Consider the following 23,240-nt stretch of genomic DNA (forward strand, 5'->3'; position numbering starts at 1 on the left):
GATGGTGCTTAGTAAGTGCTCACTGAATGGATAAGTAAGTTTTAACCAGGAAAGGAGGCAGTACTCAACAAGTCCATCATTAGCAAGAAAGGCCGCGGAGAGGTACCGCTGCTTCCCTTGTAAGAAGCAGTTCACTTGCAAAAGCCTATGGTGTACACACGTTTGGGGAGGGTGTGTAATTTCAGGAATTTGCACGGGAGGCCTCGCCGTGTGCGGGGTCGGGCAGGCATACAGCACGCACTTGGAAGTGAGGGGCTCAGCTGTCTGTCCCCCGCACAGGGTGTGAGAAGAGCTGAGCGGACAAATCGTTCCCTTAACACAAAGCCTCGGAAGTCGTGTGTTTCAGCTCTCGAGCCATGATCTTTGTTTTTGCCCCATTGGAAAGACAGACAGAGAGAATGCTGGAATTGCGTTTTCCAGGGCAGCAGCCTGTCCTGAGTTCAGACATCCAGGCCCCAGGGGCGTGAGCTTGGCGACGGCAGCACAGTGGTCTCCCGTGGGACGCCGCACAGCTCGGGACAGAGCAGAGCGGGCGGAGCGAGACGCACCCGGCGAGGGGAGGCCAGAAGCAACGTGGAGCGCTCAGAGTACTGGCGCTTCCTATGTTTCTTCAAACTGCTCCGGGGAGCTTAAAAGCAATTTCAAAGGGGGACGATCCCCCGCCCCCGGTCCCTGGCACACACCTGGGTGGCGATGGCTCTGGCTGTCCTCCGGTTGTCCCCTGTGATCAGAACCACGTCCACACCCATGCTCTTCAGCGTGTGCACGGCCAGGGCTGCCTCCTGCTTGACTGCATCCGCGATGGCGATCATGGCGCAGAGCACGCCTGCAGGAGACACCCTCGGTGAGGCCACAAGGGCGAGCACCGGGCAGCCCGGGGGCCAAAGGAGGCTGTGCTACCGGAAACAGTTTCCAGAGTGGAACGTCACATGTGAACAACAAAACGCCAAGTTACAGAACATAACCCGGTTTTGATTTTGTTTTTTTAAAAATGACCTACATTTACAGATGCCTACAAAAGTCTGGAAGGAATATGAAACGTTAACGGTGGCTCTCTAAGGGGTAGGACAAGGAGTCATTGCATTTTCTTCTTTATAGCTCTCAGGATCTTCCCAATTTCCTGCAAGGAACAACTATTACTTTGCAGAGTGCCTGGCTCATAATAATAATACATGTTAGCTATTAAGATATGAGAAATAGAATGAATACAATAAATGTTACTGAAAAGTGACGGGTGTCCAAACAGAAAATCAGTCCTTCCTTTTTCTCTCCCTACAGAAAGCATTTGTTTGGGGGGCGTCTGTTGGAGCGCATCTTCACAGAGTGAGGCAGGAAGGCATTCGAGGACTGAGGTGTGGCGGAGCAGATGCGGGGGAGTGGTGTGACAGAGGGCACGGCTCCTCCAGCAGAGCTGGTTCTGATCTGAGGAGCCGGGGGGACTGTAGGTGTATAAGGACTTCGAAAGGACACGGCGGAGTGAGCAGGAAAAAAAGAGTGGGAGACATATTTAACATATTTAGTTGAAGCATTAAAAATAATAATTTATGTGCTTATCTGCATACAGTTTTACTTCTAATAAGCAGAAACTACCATTAACAAGGTAAGATTCCAATCATCTGAGGTGTAAAGGCCCAGACACACTATCTTGGGGAGCTCTGCGGAGGGGCAGCGATCTCATCACTTAGGTCCCTATGTGTGAAACTCCTGGACAGCGAGCTACTGCTGGGTGTGCCGTGATGGAGGAGGAGGAGGGTGACAGAACCGCTGGCTTGGACAGAAGCAGACAGTGATGGCGAAGGCAGCCGAGCTGCCTCACTCTCGGGGGGAAGTATGGACAGAGCGAGAGAGGACCTCTGGACCGAGAATGAAGTGAGAAACTGGCAAGGCAACCTTTTGGAATACAGAATTTAAATTAACAGAGAGGAAGATTTATTAGGGAAAAAAAAAGGAGAAAGTCTATTTTTGCCAGATAGCCCCAAGAAACTCCACTGCTGAGAGCAGAAGAAGGCGAGGGTGGGGTGGTACCGTCAATGGCCACCAGGATGGCCGTCTGGCCTTTCATCTCATGATCTGTCATCGCGTCACTGATGTCGCTGGAAATGGTTAGGCCGTTGCGCCTCATCCATTCGCGGTTCCCAATCAGCACAGAGAAGGTCTGGGGGGTCGCATCTGTTCAAAAGAGTTTGTGGTTATTCCCAAACAGCCCAATTTTACTATGAGAAAGGACTAAAAACCATGGAATCCTTTTAACAGCAGAAAGTCCCGTAACTGTTTCGAAACACAGTAGCTAGCAAGCACTTCTCATAACACCAGTCTTAAAGGAGCAGGGAAACAGTAATTAACATGTGGAACGTCGGGGGGGTGGGGTGGATCCAAATGGGGTGTGAAAAGGTACGTGCAGTGTGTGCAAAAATGGTATAAACATTGGGTAGTGTCCTTATTTGCCTTTAAGAGGTATCTGCTGGTTCCTTTTCTGCAGAGATTAGAAGCAGCAAGTGTAGCTGGGTATAGATGACCCAAGGTGCGTCAGCAAATAACAAGTCTACTTCTGTGAAATGTTTAAAAGCTGTACCTCCTAAAAGGCCAGGTGAGCCTTTCTCCTGTCACCTTCTATGTGTGCCGCTAACCTAGGGGTCACCACACAGGCCAGTCCTGGTAGCTAAATGGAAGCGTCATGCTGGGGTCATGCTGGGTTCTGAATTACTAGAAGGTGGCAGATGGCTTCTCACAATACCCCAGTGCACTTAAGAGAAAACACCACACACGGGCGTTTTGGGTGCGGAGGGTGTCCACATTCTCATGCTGATGGCTAGCAAGCTATCTCCAGAATCAGAAAAGCCGTATTCACTCCAAGCAGTACCCCTTGTTGGCTTGGGCAGACCACTTCCATCTGGCTTCCCTGCTGGGGCCAGCTCTGTAAATACGACACATGCCATCGGGGTTCTACAGCACGGCAGGGAGACTGGAGGAGCAAAAGTAGAATTCCCATCTGTCCCCTTTATAGCTTAGAGAAGCAGCACTGACTTGGGTAAGAAAGAGGAGACTCAAGATTATGGGTCACAGAAGCAATACTCTAGGGGCGCCTGGGTGGCTCAGTCGTTAAATATCTGCCTTCGGCTCAGGTCATGATCCCGGGGTCCTGGGACTGAGCCCCGCTTCGGGCTCCCTGCTCCGCGGGAAGCCTGCTTCTCCCTCTCCCGCTCCCCCTGCTTGTGTTCCCTCTCTCGCTGTGTCTCTCTCTGTCAAATAAATAAATAAAAACCTAAAAAAAAAAAAAAGGAGCAATACTCTGAATTGCAGTAACATACGCTACTTCTGTCGGCCATTAGCGTCAAGATTCAGAAGTATCAGAGAACCCAACAATGGACAAACGGCAGGCTTTCCTGGGGGAGGCGGGCACGCGGCACCCCGGCCAGGAGCCGCCCTTGTCCACAGCCGGGGCCCCACAGCCGTGTGCCGGCCTGGAGCTCTCTGGTTAGGCACGCTGCCGGCTGACCCAGCCGGGCCCAAGCCGTGGCAGGCCGGGCAGAGAGACAAGGGCCAAGGATACCTATCGCCTCGGGAACGCTGCCAGTCCTGCTCAGGGGAGCAGCCTGTTTGCTCTGCTGGCGCTCGCCGTGGGCCAGGATGCCCTCCACGCTACTGACTTTGCAGCCGATGCCACAGCCCGGCACTGCCTGGAAGTCCGTGCAGTATCCCAAGGTCTCGGTTCCCAATTCCTGTGAAGCCAGGGAGAGAGGGGAGGTGAGCAGGAAGCAGGAGAGAGCGGCACCGACCACGAAAGCAGGACTGCGCCGGTGAGAAGATCGACTAGTAACTCGGCAACTCCTTCTCTCACCCGACACAGACATTACAATTATTAAATGGATGCCTCATGACACAGGACGAGGGGAGACTAGGCAGGAGAAGAGCAGTTCACGGCAAATGCCTCAAATTAAAGGAGGTGGCGGGAGCAAAAAAGAGAAGAGATATTATTTTTATGTTGCAAATAATCTCATGAGAATGATGGAACAGGCAAGAGGTAACAAAGCTGCTTGGAGGCCTTCAGGAGGTCACTGCCCATTTACAGGCCCTGTGGGGGGGGCGAGTGCAAAAGGAGGAGAAAGACGTGAGGCGCTGCTTCCCGTGGGGTTAACTACACAGCAAAGGAGGGATGACAGCACGTTCGTCCTGAAACATCACGAGACAGGGGGAAATGGTGGTCTGAATGACCCTACACAAGACACCAACGCAAGTTTCTGGAAGACTCCCTGTCCAGGTAGAGCTGTCAGCTTTGCCCCAAGGCATTAATTGTATTTGCCCAGACCGTTTAAAATTTTTCAGGGCAATATTCTGGCACATCCTGCTGCTTCTATATTTAGACTGAAAAGAGAAAACGCAACAGGACCTTTCGTCCGGAGAAGTCAAAGGATGAATGCTTTCCCATTACCTGCCAAGAACCCACTGGGCATTCTGCTCACCTCTGCTGGCGCCTCTCCATTTCACTGCCCCCCGCTGAGGGGCTTTCTCCTCATCTCGCCCAATCCCCCATTCCGTTCTGTATCCCCTTTGCACTGAGCACTCGTTAAGGACTGAACTGATACACCATCTGTCCTCCCCACCGGACCATCAGCTCCCAGAGGGTGGAGTTCACATCCTAGCAGTTTTTGTTGTTTCAAGCACAGATGCTCAGTACATGCTCTCTAAGTGACTGCTAACACTTAACTGCCTTTGTGATGATTTGGAAATGGGATGGGGGACCCATCACTGATAGCTACATCTCCACCTGCTCCACAGGGGCCTGCTGAGGGGTTCCCAGGGCCCATAAGCCCAGGCCTCCTGCAAGGCAGCTGACCCAGGTTACAGAGGTAGCAGAAGAAGCATGTGAGGAGGAAGGTGCTTGGAGGCTTTCAGCCAGTGAGAGCAGAGAAGGCGGCCAGCCGGGGCACGGAGGATTGGGGGGGGTAACGGGGGGAGGGCTGATGGGGGGGCGAGGAGGCGAGGGATGAGCAGTGCCCAGGTCCGCATACCTCTTTACAGTACTTGGTGACTGCCATGCCCAAAGGGTGCTCGCTGCTGGCCTCTGCAGTCCCCACCACAGCAAGAACCTTCCTGAGGGGCATCGTGGCCACATCCACAAGCAGGAGGACCCTCATGACTTTGGGGACCCCATGGGTAATGGTGCCAGTTTTGTCAAACATCACGGTCTTTATCTGCCAAAACAACCACATCTTGGTGACCACAAATACAGATGGAAGGGACTTTAAGAGCCTGCACAATCTTGAGGCACAACTCCACTCAACCTAGCTCCAGCAGGTAACGACACCCCTTCATATAACCCTGTTAACACAATCCCCTACAATCAATCCCGGGGTTCAACCACTCCCACGACAAAGACACGGTTTCCCTTTCTGTGCAGCCTAAACAGTCTGCACTGTGACTTAACCTTCCTCAGGTTGAGCCAGAAACTGTCACCCCAATTTCACAGGAGATGGCACGGCATCATCTTCTGGAAAGTGACACCACGCAGATTTCCCATGTCAGGACCCTGGCCGTCTGCCCATCTCCCTGCGCAGTTTCTCTGGAATGCCTGAGTGCACACGCCTACTGAGAATAAGGAGCTGGCACTCCAGGTTCAAGAGAGGAAGGGAGGGGCGCCTGGGTGGCTCAGTCGTTAAGCGTCTGCCTTTGGCTCAGGTCATGATCCCAGGGTCCTGGGATCGAGCCCCGCGTTGGGCTCCCTGCTCAGCGGGAAGCCTGCTTCTCCTTCTCCCTCTGCTGCTGCTCATGCTCTCTCTCTCTCAAATAAATAAATAATCTTAAAAAACAAACGAAAAAGAGAGAGAGAGAGAGAAAGGGAGCGTTCCCTGGCTGTAATAACAAGCAACCACCAGAGCCAATTTCTGCACCCGGCCCACTTGGTCAATGGCAGCTTGCACCAGTCCCCATGGGTCTGGGTTTTGCCAGTCGGTACCTGTGTCCATGGCCAGAGCCCACCCGTCCTTGATGCCCATAGCTCCCCAAACCCTACAGAAGGCCAGCTGCTTGCTGTGGCCAGATTGTCCCCCTCACTTAGCCAACAACTGATGCTGAGCGGCGGTCTCTGCACTACAACTGGTCCTCCTCCAACAATCCTTGCACCAAGCAGCCACAGCGATCTTCCCAACAGTAACCCAGTCCCACCCTGCAGGCACTTCAGACCCATCCTCGGCTCCCTGCTGTTCTCTGGGTCTTATACGTTCCGAAGCCTTGATGCAAACTCCAAGGCCCTTCCAGGCCCCACTCTCCCTGCCCTCCTCCCTCAACAGCCTCATCTCCTGTCAGTTTCTCTCTCCCTCTCAATGATTTTCTTTTGGTTCCTCGTCATTTATTCCGTAAATAACTGTTGAGGGCTTCCAGCGTGCCTGGCACCAGGCAAGATGCTGGGGACACAATGGTGAGGAAAAGTTCACAGTCCCTGATCTTACGGGGTCGATGATGTGGCCGTCCAGCCTCCTTTCCAATCTCCACTGCCTGGCTAACTCCAGCTCGACTGGGCGGTCCCAGATGAACCTCTCTATTTCCTTCTCTGCCTGTGTACCCCCTCACCCCTGGGCCAACACCTGCGAATGCAGGTCGGGTCCCCGCTACACTGTCCTCCCAGGCTCGCGCTCGCACAGATGTGTGGCTTACTGACCCCACATCTGCCTCTCCCCCTAACGTGGGAGCTCCTTGACAGCCGAGGTCCCTGGCCATCGCCGGGGCCTAGCACAGGACCCACACATGGTAAGGGCCCAACAAATACCAAGTAAATAAATGGAGAGATAAATAAATGGAGGGACGGGCATGCTGGGCCCAAGATTCTCCACAAACACTGCTGCTGACTATTCCACTCCCAGAAGTCGGGGTCCCTCTGCTAATCACATGGATGTGCTGCGGTACTTTCCTCTGAGCCCGACTACCTGGGTATGAGTCCCGGCTCTGCCACGGATTAGCTGCAGGCCTTTGGGAGAGTTCCCTCGCCTCCTCCTGCTGAGCTTCCTCATCTGAGAAATGGGAATAATAAGCACCTACCTCAAAGAGTTGTTAATGAGATTAAATCAATTCATATTTAATCCTGCAACTGTTAGCTGTTGCTGCTATTATCATTCCCAGTCCCTGCTGGCTTCCTGTTATACTTAATTAACAGTGCTGCCCTCAAACCTCTTCCAGGTTTTTCTCTTAATACAGAATTTAAACAGATACTACTTGCCCTCCGACTCTCTTCAGTTTCAAAAAAAAAAAAAAAAAATCACATAGTAACAGCTACAGAGTCATTCCAGCCAAGACCTCAAGGGATAGCCAGAGGTGCAAGGGCCAACCTTGTGGGCCATCTCCAGAGGCTTGCCTCCTTTGATGAGGATGCCATTCTGGGCGGCCACCCCAGTGCCCACCATGACTGCCGTGGGCGTGGCCAAGCCCAGGGAGCAGGGGCAGGCAATGCACAGCACCGTGATGGATGTCTGGAACGCAAACCGGATGATCACCTCTGCCTGGGAGATATGCTTGTTGGGGGTCTGAAAAGAGGAAAGAGATAAAGGCAGGCTGAGGGTTAAAGGAGGAATCTCACTGACTTCTAATCACATGAGAACATTTCAGCGTGGGCAGCAGGACCTGAGATGTGTGATGAGCTGGGGTTTGGGAAACACGTGCAGTCCTTCTACACGTCTGCTTCAGTGCTGTGTTATCACCTGGCTCACTTTACTGGTCCCCATCCCAGTTCCCCAACTTGACGCTCTAGGCTTTCCTCTGAGAGAGCCATGAGGAGAGGAGAGAGTCATATAAAACTCCCTACCAGAGGAAGGTGCCCAGACTCCAGAATTGGCCCGTGTACGGCCATGCCCCGGCCCTGACACTAATTTAACATCTCTGCATGTCAGCTCCCTCATTCAGAATGGAGACGGTAATACCAATAACGCCCAACTGTTGTTGGAAGGATTATATGAGCTAATACACATATAAATACATATAAACACATAAATATACATTGTACAATACCTGGCACGGGAGAAGCATCTAAGAAATTATAACTGTCACATTATCAATATTACATATTAACAATACTATACATTATTACTGTTATCATTATTATGAAAACTTTAAAAAATGATAGGTCTCCAAGGAATCCACCCTAAGGTGATAATCATACCAGTGGCCAAAGATACAAAGATATTTATCACAGCGTTTTTTTCAAAAAACTAGAGATACCCGATAGGGAACTGGGGAATTAAATTGTGAAGATGAGGTGCATAATGAAATATTATTCGATTATTGAATCGATGACATGGAAAGATACCAGCAACATTTTTAATAAAAAAAGCAAGTACAAAACGGCATGTGTTGTGACTGAATTAGTGCAAAATTATCTGCCCATGTCTCTATATAGCCTTTCAACGATACTGGAAAGAGGTTTACCAAAGTGCAAAAAATCATTACTCCTAGGGATGGGATTTGGAGCCCTCTTTATTTTCTTCTATTTTTTCCACTATCATTTTCTTTGCAAACCCAAAACAAACAAAATATGGGTCTCCTTTCCAGTTACCTGCCGACACATATGGGTACTACTATTTGCATTCTGACGTCTTGATTTACCTTGGTTTAGTTTGCAAAATGGCAGGTATCTCTGGAGCACAATCAGGAGACACTAAATTCACTTTAATCACAGTATGTTTTCTAAATCAAGGATACAGACCACGATCTCTTTAGCTTCCTTTATTCCTTGATTTTGAAAGGCAGAATTCTAAAATAAGGTGTATTATTAAAGAGTCATTTCACTTCGATTAGAAACAGTTGGATTTAGATAGAGGGACACTATTTAAGACATCATGCAATTTTTAGAAATAAAGATGATGTGATTTAAAAAAAAAAAAACAGTAATTCTCATCAAAATAGCACTGGGCATTCTGGTGGGATTGGTGGACTTCTAGAGGGTGACATGAACCTCTCCCTACAAATAACTTTTAGACAGCAGGGTGATAATATCTTAAAGGAACATGCAGTACCTCATTTGCCAGCATCCTCCCTGATATTGCAGATAAAAACAAAAGAAGCCAAAGTAAGATGGAAAGGCAGGGAACAGCAGAAAGGCCCATATTCCAACTTATTAGGAACTTTTCCCACAGCCACATGCCAATGAGCTGCTCTCCCGCAAAAGCAGAAATTTGAGACAGTCAGGTGCCATAATAGCCACTGGCAAATTCTAGGAATATAGTCATAGGTCATTCTTCAAAGCACCGAGGTCTCCTTAGATGTCAGAAAGAGCTTAACTTGGACATTTTTCATTTTAGGATAGGAAATTTGAGAGAGAAAATGACATCTTAGTAAATGACATGCACCCCAAGAATTTCAGATATGCCTTTAATTATGAGTAGACCTTTTTTTTTAAAGAAAAAAATTATCCATTCCATATTTACAATTTCTTATTCTATGGCTCTAAGGTAAAATAGGCATTCAATTTGGCTAAGTAGGAGATACTTTAAACCATAGATAAAACACTGTTCCCCTCACTGGGCAGTTATCAAATATGACTCCAACTGAGCCATTCCCTGCTGATGTACATCAAGGTTTCTCAAGCTCAGCACTACTGACATTTGGGGCCAGATGATTCTTGGTTGTGGGGGACTGTCCTTTGCATGGCAGGATGTCTGGCACCCTCAGTCTCTACCCACTAGATGTCAGTAGCATTCCCTCCCCAGTCATGACAACCAAATGTCTCCAGACATTGCCAAATGTCTCTGGGGACAACAAAATCACTCCCAATTGAGAATTACAGTTCTTACTTCTCGAGCAGAAAAGGTTATTTTTGTACTTTCCACTTTTTTTGGAAGTTTGACAAAACAGTATTTCCTAAGATAGTGTTTGTCATCTACCTTTTAACTCAAGAAAGCATATTCCATTGTCTCATGTATGTTTAATAAGTATTTATTATTAAAAAGCTATTAGCATTGCCTGGGAAGCCACAAGGTTGAAGATAGTATTGTCAGACATAGAGAGCAAAAAACATATTTTTCTTAAAATCTGTTAAAATGATATTATCATGCCCTCAAAATTGTGAAGTGACCTATGATATGGGCCTCATAACTCCAGAAATGGCCAAGGTCGCATTATGTGAATGTTTTAGGCATGACAACTGAGAGCTAACTGGTGTCTGGGAAATTATTTAACTAGAAGGCAAAGGGCATCTTTAAAAAAACTTGCAGAAATAGAGTGACTGATGGTCCTATCTTGGCTAAGATTTTGCTGCCAATAAGTGAAGCAAGCAAATAAATGTAATGGGTAATTAAAGCCCAATGAATCTAAGATATGAGAGAACAGGATTAATGGCAAGAGATTATTTAAAACACAGCAACCATACTGTCCAAAGCATTCAACTTACAGGAAAGTATTTCTGAACAACACCAAAATCGATAAAACCGATTATAATCCATACCACCAACGTCAACGTTGAAATGATGATGATAAATGGGACAAAATATCCACTAAACCGGTCAGCCAGTTGCTGAATGGGTGCCTATGAAAATAAAACACCAAGACCATGAGAAATTACAATCCACAAAGAAATACGTCCCCACAGGCACGGGCAAGCACTGGGGTTCTGAGCCCCCTCGATTGGTAAGTTAACGCTTACTAATCACTCTCTACTCAGCAAAATCTGCCTGAGTCTATGAAACTCTTAGAATAACTTTTAAAATGAAGAAGTTGACGTTATATTATTTTTTAACTTTCTTCATTACCTTTGACATCTGAGCCTCTTCCACCAATTTCACAATCTGAGCCAACGTGGTGTCATTGCCCACATGGGTGGCATTAACGAGCACAGAGCCGTGTGCATTTATAGACCCAGCAATCACTGTGCTTCCAGGTTTCTTCGTGACGGGCATGGCTTCTCCTAGAGGTGGAGAAAAGAGATCAACCGTAACGCACTCAGCCCCCATTCAGTATTCACGTGACCCGGCAACTCCTGTGATACCCACCCACAGGGAACAGGAGACAAGCCACCTAACCTGTGATGAGGGACTCGTCGGCCATGGTGTTGCCTTCCAGGACTTTCCCATCCACTGGGAACTTTCCCCCAGGGACAACTTTGATGATATCACCCCGCTGCACCAGCTCCATGGGTACCTGCTCCTCTCTGCCAACAAAACCACTCAGGTTACGCACACAGCAATTAACCAGAGCTCAACCCTCTTGGTCTGCCACCCAGCTCAGGTTCTCGACAAAGTGTTGGACATGCTCTTTGCTTTACACCGAGCAGCGGTATTCATTTTCAGATCAAGCCACTATTTATTGTGCAAATACTAAGGGGCAGGCACTTTACCAGGCACGGGGAAGAGAGCTGGGAACAGGACAGCCAAGTCCCTATCCTCAGGAAGACCCATTCTGCAGAAGAAACAGATAACAAGACAGTTCCAGGTATTAAATAAGTGTTAGGATGCAAACAATGTGACTGGAAGGCTTTTTTTGGGGGGGGGGAGGAAGGGTTCACTTGGAAGATGAACTGAGACCTGGATGATAAGAGGGACCAACATACAGGCGAAAGAAAGTTCAAGGGGAAAAACCCAACTAATGCAAAGGCCCCAAGGCAGGCAGGAAGGGTGCCCTGGAGAACCAGGAAGAGAAGCAGGCAGTCCAGATCCTGTGGGGACTTGCGGAGCAGAGTACAGGCTTTGGATGTAAGGTTTTTACTGGGAAGTGACATAATTTGATTCACATTGTCAAGTCCTCTCTCTGGCTGCTGTATGCGAGCGGGCGGCAGGGACAATACTAGAAGCCGGGGGAAGAGGTGCGCTGTTGCAACACCCAAGCAAAGGACAGCAACGGCTAAATGCGGAAAGAAGAGAATCAAAGAGGGAGCTCTAAGCTCTGTTACTGCGATGGAGGCAAGTGTACCGAAGGGAGAGCGAGAGAAGAGAAGGAAAAGAAACGAAATAAAGACCTTCGTGTTGACCCCCTTTGGGTCTGGGATGCCTATCTGACTTCCAGGGAAAATGTCAAGCAGGGAGTGGAAAACGGAACTTGAGCTGAGAGGAGGGGGCAGAGCTAGAGGTGCAAATCCAGGAGCTGTCCCAACACAGATGGCATTTCCAGCCAGGAAATGGTGCGAGCGCACCTGGGTGTGCAAGTGGAAAAGAGAAGGAGTTCTAGAACTAAGCCCTGGGGCCGGACAACATCTGGAGGCTGAGCAGGTGGAAGGGCCCGGGTAGATGGGGCGGGGAGGCCCGCGAGGTGGGGGAGCAGGTGTCCCTGTCCAGCCGCCAGATAAGCAGACTTCATCACACTCTGCACTTGGGCTTGGTACCTCCGTGAAGGTCAGTCACACGTGCATAAGGAACAAAACCAACAGTAAGTTTTCAATGAAGAGACTGGGGGGCAGGGGGAATGCTGGTGAGGGGCCAAAAGGAAGATAAACCTGGCAGTTGTTGGGCTGGGGTACATGGAAGAGGTCTGCTGTGGGCGGGGGCGGGGGGGGCAGTTTCAGAAGCTGCCGGAGGCGGCAGCCCAGCGGGAGGGGCGGACAAGAGCACGGGAAGCCAGCAGACAGCAGCTTGGGCCGCTTTCGCGGGAAGATGTGCTGGGACAGGGAAAAGAGCAGGAGAGGGAGAGGGTCAGACGGGACCGTGCGAGCCGTAGGTGTGTGAGGGCTGGATGCTGGGGGGGTCGGCCCGAGACAGACAGACATGCGGTGGGGGAGACGAGGGTAGGGCAGGAGCGGGAGACAGCCAGCCGGAGGCCGCCAGGGAACCGCCACAGGGGCCAAATACACGTCACTGTATACAGCAGACCCTTGAACGGCCCGGTTTGCACCACGCAGGTACAGGCGGGGTTTTAATAAATACAGTACAGAAATAGAAATACGTTTTCTCTTCCTTCTGATTTTCTTGACATTTTCTTTTCTCTCGCTTACTTTATTCTAAGAATACAGTATATAATAACATACGAAATAGGTACTAACCGACTGTTTTATGTTGTCAGTAAGGCTTCTAGTCAACAGTAGCTTATTAGTAAAGTTTTTGGGAGTCAGGTTATATGTGGATTTTCGACTCTGCGCTGGGTCAGCGCCTCTAAGCCCCACCGTTGTTCAAGGGTCACCCGTTTATAACAGTGCCTCATGAGCAAACGGTGATAAAAGCAGATACGCAGGCTCTGAGGTTTACATTACACACTCCCTTCATTCTACAAGGACTACATTCAAACTACCACAGAGAAAAATGAACAATAAGCTGCCTTATCAACATGTGAAGGTAACACAGACCTTTACTGAGTGTACATACTGTGCTAGATTTGTACATGTTTTTTTCTCACTGAATCCTCCCAAAAGTATATGAGGTAAGTGATACTCACTCCCAGTAGAGCAAAAACCTGAAGATTTCTTAGAAAGGCACGAAACTGAATCTACATGCCCATTTCTTTAAACATTGCTATGTATAAATGTATAAAACTTGGGAACCAAAATGTGCAGAGATGGTAAATATTTACATCAAAATTTTCTTTTTTAAAAAATTGTGCAGGAGCATCCTCTGCAAAATGAGGATTCAAGAGTTGCCCCCTCCCTGCAAGGCTCTGAGCACACACCGCTCAGGCTGGTGTGCATAAATACAGGCTCAGTGCCACGGGAGACACTGTGTGCACCAGATGCCAGGGACACGGTGGGGAGCAAAGCAGACACGGCCCTGGCCTTGGGAGCTCGGAGTCCTCGGTAGGGCACTGGTGAATCACAGGGCAGTGGTGCCATCTGGGTCAAATCCTGGTACAAAGCCACAGTGTCCTCTTTTCTACAATGGTGATTTTGTTCCAGGATTAACTGAGATGATGCGTGTTCAGTACTTAGTACCGTGCCTGTCATGCGGTGAGCGCCCCGGGAATTTCACTTAATGGACGTTTTCCCTAGTGACAGGCCTCTGTGTAGCAGGCACTGTGCTGGACTTGGGTACGAACAGGACAAAGCAGAGCCTTCCTCTCAGGATGCTGACACCCCAGAAGCCACAAGCAGACTCGTGAATGTAAGTTCAGTAATGGCCAAAATACAAGAAACGGGGTGGGAAAAGGAGGGGCGCCCTGAAGTCTCAAGTGCTGGGAGTAGATATGAGGAAACCCGTTTGCGGGCTGGGCAGGGTGGCAAACTGGGAGGAGAGGAGGACTCTCCATAATCTGAGAATGTTCTTTGCTGCTTCTTAAAGTCTCCCAGTGATGGAGATGCCCAGGCCCTTCCCCTCTGAGGCCTGTCTACGCGACCTGGAGGAGTTTCCCATCACACCAGGTCCTCACTTGGTAAGAGAGGCCTGTCAGGAGAAGGAGCACCTGCTCACTTGAGAAGGGGCATCGGGAGCTAATGGCAGAACCTTCTCCCCCGGAATAACCTAACTACTAAGCTTTAGAAGGTTCGCTTCTATGGGGATTCTTCAAGAAATTGGCACCCATGTCCAACTGGGTGCCATTCTAAGAAACCTTTAGTAATGTCAATCTCTGCTTAATCTGAAGTTGAATTTCCCCTTTGATTTGAATTGACCATATCATTCTAAGCCCGAACAGCTTAATTTAAGGTGAGCAGCACTTGATGGGGGTCAAGGTGGCTCCTTCCAGTGAATTCCCAGCATTTCTTCTTCAGAAGCTTGTGTCCCCCAAAACGCCATGGTGTGGGAATACACTTAATTGAGAGACAGTGTTTTCCCTAGCCTTTCTTCTGCTTCCGGAGCTTCTGCCAGTAGTCCGTCTACCACACCCGTCTCCTCTCTCCTCTCCCACCTCATCTAACACAAAGTAAAAAGACAAAAACTTAGACTAGAACAGCCACTACCTAGATGAAGTCTATAACTGTGCTTTCCCCACTACCACAGGAGACTTCAATGCAGGAGACTGGGGACCAGGTCGTGTAGGCCCTTGAATGTCACCCCAACCAACATGGGGTGATTTCTTGAACATTTCATGGTCCTTTCATTCATTCAACTAGTAATCTGAGCACCTGCCACGTGGGTGTCCCAGAGCAAGTGGCGCAAGAGCCAACCAGGCCTGGGGACAGGAAAGGCTTCCGGAGGACATGCCCCCCAAGCTGAGCCCTGAAGGACAAGCAGCCAGGCAGAGGGGAAGAAGAAAGGTGTGTGGGGAGACCCGAGAGCCTCCTCCTGGGAGCTGCCAGTGGGGTGTGGCTGGGATAAGATGGAGGCATGGCGGCACAAGGGGCTGAGTCCAAGAGGTGGGCCAGGGCAGACGCCGAGTCTCATGTGCTCACTAAGCACACAGACTTCATCCTAAGGATGGCAGGGAGTCGCTAAAGGAGCTCCAGCTACAGAGGAATACAAGGAGATCTGTGCTTCCAAGAGATCACTGGTTTGAATGTGGGAAGATATTTAGAAAGAGACGAAGCTGCAAGCAGGAGGCCAATGAAGACCCTGTGGCAGTGCTGTAGGGGACAGAGTGGTGGCAACAGGAAGGGGCAGGGGGTTACCATAGGTAACCACGTGCCACACTGATCACCCAAGACTTGGGACAGATAGGTGTCCCTGGCAGAGGGACAGAGGGAGGGACAGGCCCAAGTCTCGCTGAAAGGAGACAACTGAGGTGGGAAACTCTGGTGGCCTTCTGACCAGTCCACACCTGCAGAGGCCCAATGTGGCAGGCCCCACAGAGGCAGAGGTTGACTTGGGGGCCCTGGCACCAGCACACCTCATCTCAGAGAAAGTCAAGCTCCTCAGCGGACAGTGTGTGGCTCTGGCCCTGGGAGAGCGGAGTGTGACCACGGGCCTGTCTCCTCCCAGCAGGCTGGAGCACACCATCAGAAGGTGGGGTAGGAACCACCACCCTAGTCTGACAGATAGGAACTGTGCCTCACAGGCCATAACTGACCTGCTCCTAGCACACAGCCTGTCTGCCTGTGGTAAGGCCTGAAGGAACTCTGGTCTTCTGGCTCCTAGCTTGGAAAATGGTGCCAACCACATAATGACGGTAGGAGTCTGGCCATAACGTGTCCACAGCCAAATGCTACTCGCCATCTTCTGACTGGGGTAGCCCCCCCGTCCTTGGGCATTTCAAGTAGCTCTCGCCTTCTGGCAAAGATGCGTGTCTCCTCACATCCGAATCAACCGAGCAGTCCGTGTGACTGCGGCCGGTGCTTTCAGAAGCACTTCAAAACGAAAGGCAGCAAGTAAACGCAGCTGTCCATGGTTTTGTTCCCAGTCTGAGTATTTCCATATCTCAGAAACTCTCACGTCATTAATTTATAAGGGGGAAAAAAACCACAGCCAAGGTGTGCAAATGCTACAGAGCCATGCAAACAGTCGCGTGCATGTGGAGGCCCACACGTGGCCAGCCGCTCTGTCCCACGGGATCCTCCTGCCCAGAAGACAGATTAGCAGGTGGCCAAGAGGGAGCTCTGCCACTCACCTGCCCTGGACGTGGGGCAAGTCACTCCACCCCACTAAGCTTCAGGTTCTTCCTAAAGACACGGGGATCACGGGAGCCCCTACCTCATAGGGTAGTTATCAGGTTAAATTAGGTAGTTGATATGAACTACTGGCTAGTGGGAGTGGTACATGGTAAGTTCTCAAATCTCAACTACTGCTACCATAATTCCGCCCAGTACTTAAAAGCTAGCATCCAGACAAAAACCAGTGCTTCCATGCTGTGGTCAGCCGGTGCCTTATGCACAGCACAGGCTCGCCGAGTGCCCCCCTGGAAAGCAGGGGTGGGGGCTTGCAGCCTCTGAGGGCTATCTCTGGGGGACGCACTCATGAGCCCACACTGGCAACAGTGTGAAGAATGGGCATGTGCAGTGGGGGCGGGGCGCAGGACTGCTTCGACAACAGGGGTTTGGACTGTAGGTCATACTGGATGGTTGGAAGCAGCAAAGACAGACACCCTGAAGATCAAGATGAAATTGACAGAGGGAGGTTCCTGAGCAGAGGCCCAGAAGGAGAGGCCTCTGCCCCTGGGGTGGGGGAAAGGGAGCATGCAATGGGGAAGGTTAGCTTTGTGGCTCACTGAGTGACTGAGTGACAGGGAACTGACGGATTTCCCACCTTGATGGCTTCTATTTTCAGCAGTCAGAGTGAGATCACAGGCCGAAGGGGAAAGTGGTGGGGCCAGAGAGAGACTTCAGGAATGTGAAGAAGATTTGAAATAAGCACTGCCTAGAATATGAAAATGAGGCTGACCAGGGAAGTACAGAAGCCTTAATTTGTGCAAATGTCCATATTATTAAATGTGCCTTAAGAGTCAGTATGTGGAAGGGTTAAGAGCACGGACTCTGGAACTAAGAGCCTGAGTTATATCCCATTCCACTACCTAACACCTGCGTGACCTCAGGCCAGTTGCTTAGCCTTTTTGATAATCAGTTTCCTCATCTGCAAAATATGGCTAATAGCAGTCTTTTCCTCCTACAGTTTTTTTTTTAAATTAGATTTAATACAAAGAGGTTAAAATAGTGTATGGCAGATAGCAAATGCCATGTAAGTTCCAGCAATAATAATTATTATTTTTAATATCTGCCAACCTTATGAAGAAGAAAAATACTTCTCACATTTGTATTATTTGGCAAGCCCTACCTCTCAGCCTGTGTAAATCCTCCAGATCTTGCAAGGAAGGTCCAGCGTATAGTCCGTGCTCTTTGAAGCTTTCCCTGACTGCCTCTAGCCTTCCCCTTCTGCAGTCCGGGAACACTAGTCACCTAGACCTCTCATTTGTCATTTAGCCTACACACACCCCACCCTGAACTCTTGCACATGCTGTAGTCTGTAAACGCCTTGTTAATTACCTGGATCGAGAGGACAGATCTGACCGTACAAGTCTTTGCCTGCCCCCGCAAGGTCTAGGTGTAACGTCATGAAGATGCTGGGTGTCTTGAGATGTATTACACAGATTAATATAAACTGGTTGAAAACTCTGGATGTAGAGAACCCACCTGATGATCAAGTTGTCCTCGCCAAGGGTCACAACAGTGGCTTCCGTGGCTTGGAGAGACATGAGTTTGGCAAGGGCTTCTGAGGTTTTGCTCTAGGAAATAATCAGAATGGAAAACAAGAGCTATTGTAAGCTGACCCGTGCAAAGCCAGACCAACACTCACTAGGCTGGTGTTAAAAGCGGCTGCGGTTACAGAAAGCCCCTGCGGAAAGAGGCTGACCCCCTAACACAGCCACAGTGCATGTGAAAAGGCTCCTCCAGGAGAGATGTTACTCACCGCCATCGACACGCAGCCATGTCACCGCCGCACTGAACGTACAATGCCACAAAGTGCCATGAATTCCATTTCAGCAGAAAATACAAAACCAGTCTGTCCATTAGCTGCTTTTTTTTTTTTTTAGGTTCAATCTAATTTCTCTTAGAGCTTGAGTCCTACTCTTTTATAGAATAGGTTAAAATGTGGGTATAATGCAGGGTGTTAAAAATGGCATGACCCTCAGATGGAAACGTGGATGTGTAGACTAATAAGCCATATAGTCAGTTATGTACAAAGAGGTGGTGTGAGCGCTGCCCTGAAATTTCCATTATGCAATGTGCCTGAACAAAGGTTTCAATAATTAACCAGATTAGCTGGGATTTCGGAAGTAGCAACCAATTTGGAGATTAGTGATCAGAACACCTAATTATACGTAGGTGTCACATTTCTTTAAGTCTTTCTCTAGACTGTGTGTAATTAGTAATTCTAAATAAGGTGTTCAGATGAATCAAGATTTACATTACTGAAGAACAGTTCTTTTTTCACCTGCAGCTGCGGTTACCTTTGCCACGTGTTCCAGCCACCGCCCCAGGGCAATGAACACAAAGAGCATGGGGGGGGGTGTCGAAGAAGGTCACGGGGCTCCTCTCCGCCTTCTCGGCCACAGCCACCACCAGGATGACGAGCGAGTAGGTGTAGGCGATGCTGGTGGCCAGCACAATGAGCACATCCATGTTGGCCGCCCTGTGCCTCAGAGATCTGTAGGCCTGGACGTAGAAGTACCACCCGCCAAGGAGCTGAAAGACAGCAGAGGAAGCAACAGCTGCTCAAGGAGGCCCGGAGCCCAAGGAGCCACCAGATGCCCAGAGGCCCCTCGCGCCTGCAAGTGCTTGGACATGACTTTCTCCTCGGCAGGGGACATGCAGGAAATGTATTTCCTGATTCACAGGCCTATGGATTTCTGGCACAGGAACGTAGGGTCAAGGTCTTGGGGGACCTTTAAAACCCAGAGTACATAACCTGAATGTCCATCAAAAGGGCAAGGGGGCCATGGGGACGTAAAGCATGGTTCATTTATACTGTGGACAGTGCTCTGCAGTCCTGAGAAAGAATGTGCTAGATCTATAAACCACTGGCATGAAAGATGCCCGTAATACATGGTTAAGTGAAAAAGCCAGTTATAAATCAATTTATCTAGTATGATCCTATTCCAGTTAAAAAATAAAAAGCCCGTGTGTCTGTATTATGTGAACACGTACACACACCTACATATATAAGCACATGTGTATTTTCTCTACATAGATGAAGATCTGTAAACATACATGTCCGACTAGTAATAATACTAAGGTAACCCTGGGGAACAGGATTGGGCTGGAGGCGGAGTATGATTCCAGTGAAAGAATATCTTCCCCTTTGCTGCTTCTCCTTCAGCATGGTTTGAATTGTCTACAATAAATATACTTTACATTTGTAATTTAAAAAGAAAATACAGGAACAAGCAAATTCAGGCCACAAATATTGCCCTCAGATAGTCTTCAACTAAGCATTCTGTCGTTAAGGCAGGAGTTTTATTTTATATTCTAAAACAGACAGAGGGCACACTTCCCAGCAGCAGCAACTCAGCTAGCTCCTTAATATCACCCCTGGAGGAGAAGTTCCAGGAGGCCTGTCTCAGGGCTTGCCACTCCAGGGAGAGTTTGAGCAACTACAACCGTGAAAGTGACAGTGAAACCAGGTCCTTTTAAGCATCTCGCGCCCAGCCCCCCTTCCCCCCCCCCACCAGTTGTAAGACAGAGAAAAGAGCCCCTGCAGGACAGCTGTGATAGCCAGGCTGAAGGGCTGTGTCTGGCACGGGAGGGCGGAGAACCTGTTAGCCACACACAGGCAGGGAGGGCAGAGGTTGGCCCTTTCTGATACGCACCTGGACAAAGGTACACAAGATAAAGAAGATGAGATTTAGAATGGACAGTCCTGGAATGATGTTGTGGTCCAGGACCATAGACTCGTGGGGCTCGCTGCTGGGCACCAACATATAGATCATCAGACCCATGACGGGGATGCCGAACACCAGGCTGCACAGAAAAGACTTCTTCCACCTGCAGAGCAAAGCAGTGACACTGGCCTGTTAGGTATCACCTGTCACTGGGATTGTGGGCTGGTCTTCTCCTGGGGACTCAGTTTCAGATCGTCTGGGACAGACAACCAGTGGTGTGAAACGAAGGGAAGGCTCCCTCCCTGACACCAGCCACCTGAGAGCACCGACAGGTTTAAACCTGGCAAGGACGTGCCAGAGATATACAGACACCCCTGCCCGTCCGAGGCTGACCTGTTGCCTCTAATCCATAGGGGGGGCAACTGAGGCCCAGAACTGAGAACCCAAAGAAGTGGAACATCCCGGTCCATATGGCTGCCTACTGCTCTTTTTTCAAAATAAAATCTTATACAGACTCCCAAGTAAAAACAGATAAAAGCAAAACTTTATTAGTCTGACCTTACTTTTACATTTGATTTTTAAACTATTACTTAATATAGGCAGTGAGAACTGTAAAGCCATCTTGGTGAACACCAAAGTTTGACGTGGGGGTTGCAGGTGACAGCTGTGGTCTCACGTCAGCATCCATGAAATTCCCACCATGTGTTGCGGAAGCTCTAGCATGCCTCCACTCCGGTCTGCAAACCGCAGGCCGCAGGACTGAAGTCTCAGACTCTCAGCCTGTCGCCCAGGGCCCCGAGAATAGCCCCTCGCTCGCTTTCCAGGTGCCTCTCCTGTCAGGCCTTCCCTGCTCCAGGCATGCTGAACAGAGCTCACAGGAATCCCTGAAGGCCCCCTGCCTCCATGCCCCTAGAAGACCCTCATGTCAACCCCCGACCCCCACCCCCACAGCCTGGCAAACCTCCTCTCATTCTTCGAGGCTCAGATCATGTGTCCCCTGCTGGTTGGCTTCCCAGACCCCCCTGAACCCACTTGATCCACTGCTCAACCACTCATTCCTAGCCCAGCTATGGGCTTCTCCAAGGCAGGGATGGTATCCTATTCATCCCTAGCACTTGGCATCGTGTCCTGCATTCAAAAGCGCCCTTGTGTTTGTTGAATGAGTAAGTGAACATCTGCAACAATGAATGAACTCAGGCCGCCTTTTTCCCAGGCCATTTTCTTTCCAATGACCATGGTTCCTGCCCTCAGACCCTACTTCCAGAACCCATTCAAATAAAGTCTTAAAATACTCTGTTGTGAAAGAAAAAAATCCACTCTCTTCCTCCCAACTTAAGTCAGCCACCAGCCGTAAGTGGCGATTTAAATTAAAATCAGTTAAGATGAAATGAAATGAAAAATTCAGTTCCTCGCTCGTACTAACTGCTCCGCAGCCGGTGGCTAGCGTCCTGGGCAGTGCGGGTATAGAACATTTCTGTCACCGCAGAACGTTCTGTCGGACAGCACTGCTTTAGGAGGGTAACATCACAGAGGCAGCAAAGGCAACTCTTCCAAGTGGAAGGTGCTGTGGGAAGCCAAGACAGCAGGGACACCCATGAGCACAGAATGAGGCAGTCAGGCCCGGAGAGGGGGGGACACTTAGTCAAGAGCGCCAGGGTACCTTTTCTGTTCTACCTACTGCTTTATTTCCACCTTGTGGTCCAAGTGATGCGCGTTGGGGTTTCTCTGGGCCGGGGAAGCATGAAAGCCGATTTCCTTATTATTAAAAAAAAGAGAAGTGAGAAACAGGGAGGAATGAACTTGGTTAAAACATGCACTGGTAGAAAGCATTTTACATCTTTGGAAATTAGAAAGTTAATCAAAAATCGCCTCAAAAGACTGTATTGGTTTTTCCGCTCATGACTTCCGTACGCAAATCACACTACAAATCCTGTCAGAGGTCCAGCACCATCTATGCTTACAGACTGTCATCCTCAGGGGCTGGCCTCAGATGACGACTCCTGGTCCCTCCACAGGCAAAGGCAGCAGGTTCTGGGAGAAACTTCAACATGCCCCGAGGCTGATCAATGACGAATTTATACACACAGAATTTTTGTGTGAGGAACCCCAACTAGGGAGTGGTCAGGTCAGGCGCTGTCATTCCCGGCCTGAGGAAACTGCAGCTCAGAGCCATTGTGCTACCAGAAGAGCAAGGCCCCGTGCTCAGTGAACAGGTCTCTGGGCTCCCAGCCTGGGCCTCTCCCCGGCGAGCAGACCCTGGCTCCTTCGGCACCTGCAAGCCGAGGCTTCCCCTGAAGCCAGACGGACAGGCACCGCACCACAATCTGCTGGCTCTTTTCAGGGAATAAACTCCAGCAATTCTTTCGCCACCTCACTCCCTGACCCTCTCCGCCTCATCTGATCGGACCCCTTTACGAAATTACATGGGAAAGGCCGCCAGGAAATGTCCTGTCGGTCAGGACGATATAAGGAGGGGCCCCAGGACTCTGATAATGGGATTTCACACGAAAATGAAAAGTTATGGCTGGAGAAAGAGCATCTAAGGCTGTCTAAAGACAAACCCTCTTACAACGAACACCCGCCTAATTACATTAGGGAAGGAGGCAGCAGAGATGCAGAAACGGGGGCCAGACATCAGCAATATTCCTCAAATGAGGACAGAGATGCTCCTGCACCGAGCTCAGCCAGTGGCATGGAGGCCAGGAGGGGCACGAGGAGTAAGAAGGTGACGGAGATGTGGTCCGAGCACCCCCTGGGACCCTCCCTCTGACGGCACATCAGTCTGCCTCCCCGGCCTCACCAATGGCCCCTCACTACTGTTCCGTAAGGCCTGTGCTGTGGCAAAAATCGAAAGGCCACTGAGCTTGGAACTGTGAGGTGTGGGTCTGAGGGCCGGTCCTGCAAGGTTTAGCTGGATACCAGTGAGCGGAGTCACTTAACCTCCCTGGGGATCTCTCCCCACCTGACAGAGAAGCTGTGCTGTCTGCCTCTGAGACGGGGGGTTATAGCAGCAGCAGCAGAAGCGGTAACACACAACAGGGAGCTCTGCCAAGCCACACAACACACAACCTGTCTCCTCAGCACACACACAACGAAGAGAAAATGAAAGACAACACCGAGGCTGCTACTAGAGGTTTCCCTGCATTAGCACTTCCCGCTAA

At 49.8% G+C, this 23,240-nt stretch overlaps 1 protein-coding gene across 1 annotated transcript in view; it reads right to left on the minus strand.

Moving 5' to 3' along the window:
- ATP7B (ATPase copper transporting beta) overlaps positions 1-23,240 on the minus strand; it is a 52,424-nt gene that overhangs the window by 3,301 nt on the left and 25,883 nt on the right. The window contains 13 exon segments of the mRNA XM_021678318.2: positions 684-826; positions 2,026-2,169; positions 3,551-3,719; positions 5,010-5,192; positions 7,320-7,514; positions 10,373-10,507; positions 10,731-10,885; positions 11,001-11,128; positions 17,891-17,982; positions 18,709-18,765; positions 18,767-18,943; positions 20,068-20,242; positions 21,758-21,834. Of these exon segments, the coding sequence (XP_021533993.2) occupies positions 684-826; positions 2,026-2,169; positions 3,551-3,719; positions 5,010-5,192; positions 7,320-7,514; positions 10,373-10,507; positions 10,731-10,885; positions 11,001-11,128; positions 17,891-17,982; positions 18,709-18,765; positions 18,767-18,943; positions 20,068-20,242; positions 21,758-21,834 (1,830 nt within the window).

Source organism: Neomonachus schauinslandi, chromosome 3 (genome assembly GCF_002201575.2).
Source record: "Neomonachus schauinslandi chromosome 3, ASM220157v2, whole genome shotgun sequence".
Taxonomy (NCBI): Eukaryota; Metazoa; Chordata; class Mammalia; order Carnivora; family Phocidae; genus Neomonachus; species Neomonachus schauinslandi.